General features: G+C 42.4%; 1 protein-coding gene across 1 annotated transcript; it reads left to right on the top strand.

Moving 5' to 3' along the window:
- Positions 1-5,158: 5,158 nt before the first annotated feature.
- On the top strand, positions 5,159-6,154 carry LOC129117195 (olfactory receptor 10AC1-like). The gene has a single exon (XM_054627736.2). It carries the CDS (start codon positions 5,159-5,161, stop codon positions 6,152-6,154), a length of 996 nt encoding a protein of 331 aa, XP_054483711.2.
- Positions 6,155-9,641: the final 3,487 nt, after the last annotated feature.

Here is a 9,641-nt window from a genome sequence, read left to right as displayed (position 1 = left end):
GGTGTGGAGAGGCAAGCCCAGTACTGGCCCTTTTTCTGAAGACCAAGGGGAATATCCTCTGAAGTATGTTGCAATTGCTGATAGAAGCTGATACCATGTGATTCACTAACCGTAGCTGGATTCCAAGAAACCCTTTATACAAATTCGAGCTAAGGCAGGCCAGTCCCAAAGCCTTGCAGGCACGTACTGAAAAAAAATCACACAGTCAAGAGTGCGGGGGAGGAGAGCAGGGCTGAACTCTGCAGCAAGGCAGAAAGTACAGCTCTGTTACATGCTGCAGACTCAAGACATGCAAACACTAATGCCAACGTGCAGCTTTTAATAATCTGTTATGAATTTGGCTGTAAGCTGATGCAATGGAAGTGCTGGGAACCTGAAAGGTGTGGGCTAGAGGAGGAAGTACAGAGTCGCTTTGACATGCATATTCTCATCCTCTGCTGCTTGTTGTTTGTCTGGTTGCTGTGTGTTCTGGCACTGGGCTGCACTGCTCACTCCAGCTAGCACTCCCCTCTTGGGGAGCCGTGTTTTGGAGGTAAGGTGTGGGAGTGTGTTGAAACGTTGCGGGGAGGTGTAAGTTGCATGTTAATAAATGATGGCTTATCTGCACACACACAGACTGAAACAGTAATTTGCCTGATTTATTTCAGTGTAAGGCTGGGCACTATGGTAAAAAAAAATTAGTGCATATAACTGCTGACTGTGTGGTATTGGTTACTGGTACGTGCTGACTCACCTCAGTTCACCTCCAGTCCAGCAGGAGGAAAGGACCATCTGACGATGAGAAAGCTGGAATAGACTTGTCAAAGTAGTTCCTAATAATTATTTTTGCATTGTTACTGAGGCAGCAGATTTTCTCCTGCAGTTTGGGTCAGAGAAGAGGACAAAGTAAGAAATAGCACCAGAGCCCCTGAATTTTATCTTGTAACACAAAGATAAACTCTACATGAGTTAATCAGCTGGTGTCCTGAAATTCTAACAGAGTTTACTAGAGGGAGCAGTTTTACTCTCCAAAGCATTTGACTAAAGTAGACTTCACTGTAAAGATTTCCTTCCATTTATAATCCACCCAACTTGCCAGGTGTAATTAGAAAATAACCAGCACCTCGATTTTGCTCCTGTTACAGCTGCACAGACAATATGTCACCAAGAGAGGCTTCAGGGTTGCTGTTTTGTTCAGTATTGTACAACACTACCTAGAATTCAAGACAGATTCAGAATTCAGTTTTGTAAATGCTCTAAAAACATTCTGTGTGCTGAATTATTTGCAGAATCTTAAACAATAAGAAGTGTAAGGAAAGGAGTTGAAATTAAAAAAAAATAAATTTAAAAGTTAAGGAAGTGACTCGAGAAACTAAAGAGGATAGACCTCACTGTCGTAGCTGTAATTCCAAGAAGTTAAATGAAAAAATAAAATAGAGTAAAAATACTTAAATACAACTTTGCCAGTATTCCAGAGGTAGCTACAAGTGTGACAGATAAAGAGGCATAATCACTTTCCTTCACCTGCTGGACACATTCTTACTATTGCAGCCCAATTAGTGGTTGGTCTTTGTTGCCTCTTCCTGGCTCCTGTTTCTTGCTGTCCACTGGAAGCCCGGGTTCTTTTTCCAGCACAATTAGTCAGAGACTGGACCGATGCATGAGGCAGTTTTGTTCCAAAATTATTATGCCACATAGATAAAATATGAGACAAGAACATTTGAAAGGGTTCCTTCTAAACCAGGTCCTGTGAAAGTCTTGAGGTAGTATATTTACATGTTTCTACCGAGCAGATCCATTTTAGCAGTCAAAAATCTTGACTTTGCTTCTCTTTTCTACTCACATAAAGCTACAGATCTCTTTCATTATCTCAGTGTAAGTGGCCAGGAATGAATGTAACCATGGCAATAAAAATAAATTGGGCTCAAATAATCTCAGACCTATCAATTGCTGAATGGTGATTTGATCTGAGCCAGTAAGAAGTAATGGGTCACCTGAACTGGTGAAAACTCCACACACAGGATGTGTTTCAGGTCTTTATATCTGTTTTGCTTTGCCTCTAAGTGTTAGTTTGGTTTAAACTTACTTAAAGACCCATAGCTTTATTTTTATTTAAGAAGAGCAGCAATGCATTTTGTTACTTAAAATGTTGCCATGCCAGGTACAAAGCAGCCCCATCAATAATCAGCTACTTTCAATGGCTTCAGTGAAGAGAACAAGCGAGGAGGGCGCTGCAGCTCTGCCATCCTCTGAAGATGCAATTACATCCTACTGCTCATTTACAGAAAACCTGCAACCCCCCTTTTCTTGGGAGGAATGGAACTGCCTGCCCTGGGTGCAGGGAGGAGGCAGCAGGGAACAGGACAGAATTCTGTGTCATATGGCATATAAGGAGCTGGGTCCTGCAGAGAAGAGAGGATGGCCAGGAGATGCTGAAGGAAAACATTGGCTCTAGGGGCACCCACAGCCAGAGGGAGCCCAGACTGGGCAAGAAACAGAATCTCAGCCCAGACTGAACAGCACACATCATCAAGAGAAAGAAGTGTCTATTTTCTTACCTTTTAACCCAGAGAAGGTATGTTGCCACTGAAGCAAACAGCTCCAAATGAAAGGAAGGGAAACCCCTGTTTCTTCCCCACTTCTTAACCCTGTTGTGTTTAGTAGAATCCTCTTAAAGTCTCAGCACTTGGAGTGAGGAGAGCCCCAGCTGGTCCTCAGTGACTCAATCCACAGCCATGTACCAACCCATTACTCCTGTTTTCAGTGAATACCTTCTACTTGCATAGAGCATGAAAGATTTACAGCCAGACTGCTTAGAACTGCTTTTGGAGAGGTCTTGCAGCAGTAAAACGTAGATGTAGGAGATAACTATGGGTTTATAACTGCTGGAAACTGTGTCCAGCAGTAGTATTTTTACTTGCTTTTGCAGGATTGTTGCTCTATGTTATCTAAAGTGCTCCTTCTTGGTCTTCACTGACTGTCCATTATGTTTTAGTCTTGGAGTTTATGGTAGTTTCTTCCTAGTTTGTTAATTTGCTGACTTATGTTCTGAGGCAGACTGATTAAATTCCTATTTTTGCACCTGAAGTAATATAATTGTGGGAATTTTCATGTTTACCTGAGTTCCCAGATGTTTTGAATGCTGCTGAGATACTGAATCACAAGGAAACCTTGGGGCAAAAAAAAAAAAAAAGGCAAAGGTCTGTAGGCTTTAAGCAGATTCACCTCCTCAATTGTACTGATTATTTTTTCTGGAGTTCTTTTGAAACATCTATTTCCAGGAAAATCTCATCCCCGCTAATAGCTTTTCCACCAATTTCACATTCCTTCTATTAGTCTTTGATGATATTTCATGTAGTTTTCCAGTTTGTTTTACACTTAAATATTGCTGAGATTTTTATATAAGCAGAAGTCTTCAAGGAATCTCTGATTTTATTTCTGTTTTATGGAAAAGTGTAGAAAGAGTTGAAATTATTTCTTGTAGTTAATACTGTATTGATGAACATATGAACAATGAACTCTGTTCAACCATGACACCAGTATATATACTTTATTTTTGTTCGTCTCTCTACCTTCTTATCTTTCCTAAATTTTCCAGCTTTAATACCTTTGTATCACACCACTTTCCTAGGAAATTTCTGTTCTTCCTGTGAAAAGCAAGATCTCAGTCTCCAAGTCCACGATATTAGCATTGTGTTTTCCTTAAAAAACAGTTACAGAGTATGTATGTTGCCATAGACATCTTTGGTTTTGAGAGTGGAAGTTTGTTTACTTTAACCCTGATGCCACAGGGCTGAGCCAGACATAAAGATGTGAGCAGCCAAAATGTCAGCCCTAACTTCGGAATCCTCACGTCTAATCACTGGAACCCTCTTTCTGTGTGAACTTTATGGCAGACCTACTGTGGAGAAGGGAAAAGCCAGTCAGAGAACTGATTCAAATACCCACTCATGGAGTCAGGCTGTGGCACAGAATCTCCAGTTCACTGTCTGGTTGTCCTTGCACATCTCTGACACAGACGTAGGGGACTGCAGAAGTGCTGTGAATAGAGAATTAACAGGTCTGACTGGGAGTAGAGGCACAATGAACAGCAGCAGCTTCGGTGAGACCTAGGAGCTGATGGTTGTTAAGACCCAAACACCTCTGCAGCTTCTTAGGACACACAGATCAGGAGGGAGAGTGCAATGAAGACTCTCGAAAGCAGGACAGCTAAGTCAGACTAATCAGTGCCAACTCCTAAAGGGTGCATGTTCAGAACCTGCACATGGTCAAAAATCTCAGAACAACTGAGAAGAAGTGATGAAAACCCAATGATTGACAGTCGTTGTCACCAATGTCATGACAAAGAATCCCAGACTGATTGTTTTGGCACAAGAACCTTGGTGGTTATGAGAATATGGGTCTGAGAGTATGCTGAGAGTGGCTGAGTGAAATCAGGTTTGAAGTTTGGGGTTTTTATTTTTAAATGAAATTGCCTTCCTCCCTACCCAATAAGCTTTACTACTGCAAAAAACACCAATCACTTGTTTTTAAAATTTAAAAAGTTTAATAGTAATGAAATGGTTATAAAAACAGTAATACAATTAGAGTAATAATAATTTGGACAATTTCAATTAGGCTAATATGAGACAATAGATACAAAGAGTTATGGGCCCGAAAAAGGACACTCTTTAACAGAGGATTAACCCTTAAAAACAACAGCCTGTTGCATATTCATACACCTCATACATGATGTATAAATTCCATTCAAACACAGGATTCTGTCTGGTCATCCTCAGCTTCTTTCTGATAATCCTAATGGCACTTTCAAGCCTGAGCAAGGTGGGAAGAAGTTCAGTCCCTCTGATAAGATAGCAATAAATTCTTTTTCTCTGAAAGATTTAGGTATCCTGTGACTGCTATCTTGCTGTGAGTCCTTTCTTTAAAAAAGTATCTTACATTGCATAGTTTCTATTTTAACATTTTGTTATAACCTAAAACTATATTTAGCACACTACTTAAGAGAATTAATACAGTATAACTTTCTAACACAACACATTTTAATATTTGCGAAAAGCCAATCATAAAATACGCATTTTTCACACTAAGCTGGTTCTACAGTACTGCAGCATTATTTCCTATCTGGAATTGATTGCCAGGCATTGAATTCAGCTGTTTCCCTTCTGTTTCCCTCCTGCAGATGACATGCAAAGGCTGCATGGAGAGGGACAATGTGAGCAGTGGCGCAACCATGGAGTTCATCCTTCTCGGCTTCTCTGAGCTGCTCCATCTGCGGGTCCTGCTCTTCTTTACCTTCCTCATTGTTCATTTGGTCACACTGGCAGGGAATATGATGATCTTCATAGCGGTGGTGATGGAACCCTCACGTCCTCCCATGCTTTTCTTCCTCGGCCAACTCTCAGCTGTGGAGCTGTGCTACACTTTAGTCATCGTGCCCAAGGCGCTGCTCAGCCTGGCAGTGGGTGGCAGTCCCATCTCCATGCTGGGTTGTGCCGCACAGATGCACTTCTTCGTGGCCCTTGGTGGTGCCGAGTGCTTCCTGCTGGCAGCCATGGCCTACGACCGCTACGTGGCCGTCTGCCAGCCCCTGCGCTACGCGGCCCTCATGGGCGAGGGGCTGTGCCTCCGCCTGGCTCTGGCCTGTGCCCTGGGAGCCTTCACTGTGGCCCTGGGCCTGACGGTGGCTGTGTTCCGCCTGCCCTTCTGTCAGCCCTGCTGCATCGACCATTTCTTCTGCGACGTGCCCGCCGTGCTGCGCCTGGCCTGCACGCAGGGCTACGCCGCCGAGCTGGCCCTGCTGGCGGCCTGCGTGCTCCTCCTGCTGCTCCCCTTCCTCCTGATCCTGGCCTCGTACCTCTGCATTGCTGTGGCTTTATTAGGTGTCACCTCCCTTGTGGGAAGGGGCAAGGCCTTTTCCACCTGCATTTCGCACCTGGCCATCACCTTACTGCACTATGGCTGTGCCACCTTCATCTACGTTCGTCCCAAGTCCAATTACTCACCGGCCCGGGACAAGGTGGTGTCTCTGGTCTACACCAACGTTACTCCTTTAATGTATCCCCTCATTTACAGCCTGCGGAACAAGGAAATCAGAGGGATCCTCAGGAAAATGCTGAGGAAGAAGAAAATAGGTGAACTGGGATACTATCAGAGTTGTGATGTGTGTGTGTGGTAAATTTTAGTAGCACAAACACATTCTTGTTGGGAAAAAGCCCCATAACCAGATCACCATAGACTTCACTTAGGCAAATATCCAGGCAGAATTCTACACGCATCACTACATTTATGAGAAAAAGATATCTCTGCTCAAAAAAATCCCCAACACTTGATCTAAAGGAAAATGCTTTAGTGAGTTGTGAGGATGAAGAGCTTTGATCAATCACTGGTCTCGCTTCTCTGATCACATACATATTCAGGCTTACATTCATAGTCATGTCAGCACAATCAGAAGATCAACACAAAAGTTTTTAAAGCTAATAAACCAATATTAAAGAATTGGTTTTGTTATTTTTCTATCAAGATGACAGTAGAAATTGGGTAATCACTACAAATTTTAGACTGTAAGTTTAGAGGCACAATAAATCTGTAGGGGCTTAAAGGAAGGTTAGAAGAAGAAAGTCCGTGGCTAGAAAGAAGGGTAAAATAGCTGTGGTTTTCTCCAAATTTAGTAGAAGGCTGCACTCTGGCATCCCATGACAAATGGAAAGATTGATAGTGTAAACTCATCTAACCTTGAATTATTCTACATATTGAAAGTTAAAATGCCAACAGTCTAACAAGAGTATGACTTTGCTATGCCTGTTTTGCAGGAAGCAAAGCATATTTCCTTTTATTGGGAGATGCTTTAGGTTTGTACTGTTCCTATGGCAACACAAAGGCTAAGATACTTATTTTATCATGTGACTTTCACCACCAAAGACTGCATCATATAAATATGAACGCCTGGGGAGTGTTGAGATCTGTAATTGTTAAAGTAATAATACTGCTGCCACAGTTACTGCAATTTCTTCAGCAAAACCAGTGGGAGTTACAGCATAGGCTGGATACTGCAGCAGACATAAGAGTCTGAAAGGTGCAAAGCAGTACTATTTTATGAGTTTCCTATGTGTAGGAGGAACAGGATGATTCAGACAAATTAGAGAAGATCAGTTTTGGCCAGGAAGAGGGGGCGAAAGAACCAACTTAATTATTTTATTTAATACTTCCCTTCCCCATGTCTCTTTAAAGGCCATAGAGACCCCATGATTCAGAACCCACCTCTTACATAGAAAATAGTTGAGAAAAAAATTAAAATGTTTGCTTCTGTTCCTCTGTCTAATCCAAAGGAATTTCAGCACCCCAGCTGCCCTCAACTCTCTCGCTGGGTAGATTGAGAGAGCAGAGTGGTATTTGTTTTCTCTGGGCTACAATCATTAAAAATTATGGTAAGTGGATTTGACAAATGTAAGAAATTGGCACTGTAACTAAGGAAGTTAACTTGGAGCCTTCTGACAAAAGAGAAATGTGGAATTTAAAACTGACATTAAAAGCTGTCTTCAAGATCAGAGTCTAGCCTGCCTAAAACATTAACACAGAATATTGGCTCTCAAGTCAATGAATACCTAATTACTCTGTGGGCAAACACTTAGCTGCATTATTTAAAATTATCAAAGTTGCAGAGAACATTTTAATCACCTGCCAGCTCTTCCAAAAAGTGAGAAGGAGAGGGTCTCAATGAGAGAACACTATGTACTAATAGAGAAGTACTTCAGAATTACATTAGAGAAGTACTTGGAATCAAATACTATTAAGTAACTGTAATGAGCACAAGCAGAAGAGGAAGTATCAATTCTAAATCCTGTCAAGTCAAATCAAGCTTTGAAGTCAATCCTGCTGCAAGCAGTTGGCTGGACTTGAGGTGGCCAGAGGTCCTTCCTGAGATTAGCAGGACTTTGCATCAGAGGTTTCTAACCTGCCTTCTGTCCAAATACCTGGCAATAAAACTGAAGGACAGAAAGACACTGAGGTTCATAACGCTGTTCAAAGCCTTGGTAGAGGCCCTCACATATTTCTGGCAGCTGTGGGTGTGAGATAGCAGAGAGATAACTGTGACCTGCTGTGGGAAGATAGCAGGGCTCTCCCCTGAACCAGGATGTTCCTCACAAACCACTGCAGAACAGAGGCACCTGGACAGACCTCTCCTCACCCCAAGGATACAGATGATGCCTTTGGAAGGGATGAAATGACCTAAACAGCAGTCAGGTTAGACTCCCAGCCTGAGATACATGTGGGAAGTACGACAAGCAGTGGAGGCTTTCTGAGAAGACGCTTTCTCTACCCAATGTTCTTGCAGATGAACAGAGTGAGGAGATATCCTAGAGCCCAAGACCATCCTCACCAGTATTCCCACATCCACTAGTCTAAGACTAGCCCTATCAGTATTCCCACACCCATTCACAGCACCCTTTCCCCCCATCTCATGCCAGCTGTGTTGGGCACTGTACAGATACGTAGAGAGTATGAGGTAAGAGCAGCAGCAATGTATCAGAGATATCACACCCATTTCCTTTCTAAAATGTTATCTTTTAATTGACTGGACCTGCCTGAGGTCCCTTTTCCACTCAACAAGTGGCTGTTTCAGTCCTGTTGACTCAGCACACTGTGTGCTGAGAGCTGGAGAGTGCTCAAGTGAAGTAAGGCAGCACCATCCCTGATGTAGGCGTGAGCACAGAATAATAATTTTTAAAAGGTAATTTCTAAGCTATTTTCAGACCTTCATAGGGAACAGCAGGATTCAGCCAGGCAGAGCAGATTTTGACAAATGCACATTCCACCTCCAAACAAAGATGGGCATGGAAAAGATCTTTCCATGGGTGTTGTACTTTTTTGGGTTGGGTAGAGATTCAAGACTCCCCAGTGAATGAGTACAGCTGGATACCTGCATTTCACAAGTAGTCTTGTACATTCTTGAAAGAGGAATGCTTGCATTCCCAAATTTGCTGAGACCTGAGATCTGGCAAACATAGATGTCATGAAGTTTTCCAGTGAAACCAATTAGGACATCACTAAAAATCACTTTATGGTTTACACAGCCATACAAACAGAGTATTCACCCTTGCAATTAATTTCATAAAGGCGGCCCTGAGCAAGCACTGTGTAAGAGCACAGATCTTATCAGTGGTGGAGCACCAGAACCCAGCCTGTAAGAGTTCAACCTGTAAGATCACATTAGTGATCAGCTGTCCACGTTCTCAAAAATGAAGAGAGTTTGGAGGATGATGGCCCAGATTTGGGCAGCATTCAGGATGCTCAAGGTCCAGCACCTTGAATGGTACATGCCATTGAAAGGTTCCTCCATTTAAGGCGATACTCCAAGGTGGTTCCTTGAGAGCTACTACCAGTACCAGACATACTGGGAGGATACAAGTGAAACCTCCCTTTCAGTATAGAGAGAAACCAGAGAAAAATGCTTTGGTGTTTTTTGTTTGTTTGTTTTTGTTTGGTTGGTGTTTTTTTGTTTCATTATGGGGGGTTTTTTGCACACCATTATGCTTTGCTGGCAAGCCAGGTAAGACATTTCCTAAAAGTTCCTATAAATAATCAATCTCCTAAAAGAAATAAATGCACTTGCATTAAAACAAAATGCTTATTTTCCTAGGAGTATAAATACAAAAAGTTTATCT

This window comes from Agelaius phoeniceus, chromosome 2, assembly GCF_051311805.1.
Source record: "Agelaius phoeniceus isolate bAgePho1 chromosome 2, bAgePho1.hap1, whole genome shotgun sequence".
NCBI lineage: Eukaryota > Metazoa > Chordata > Aves > Passeriformes > Icteridae > Agelaius > Agelaius phoeniceus.
This window is presented reverse-complemented; position numbering and strand designations above follow the sequence as displayed.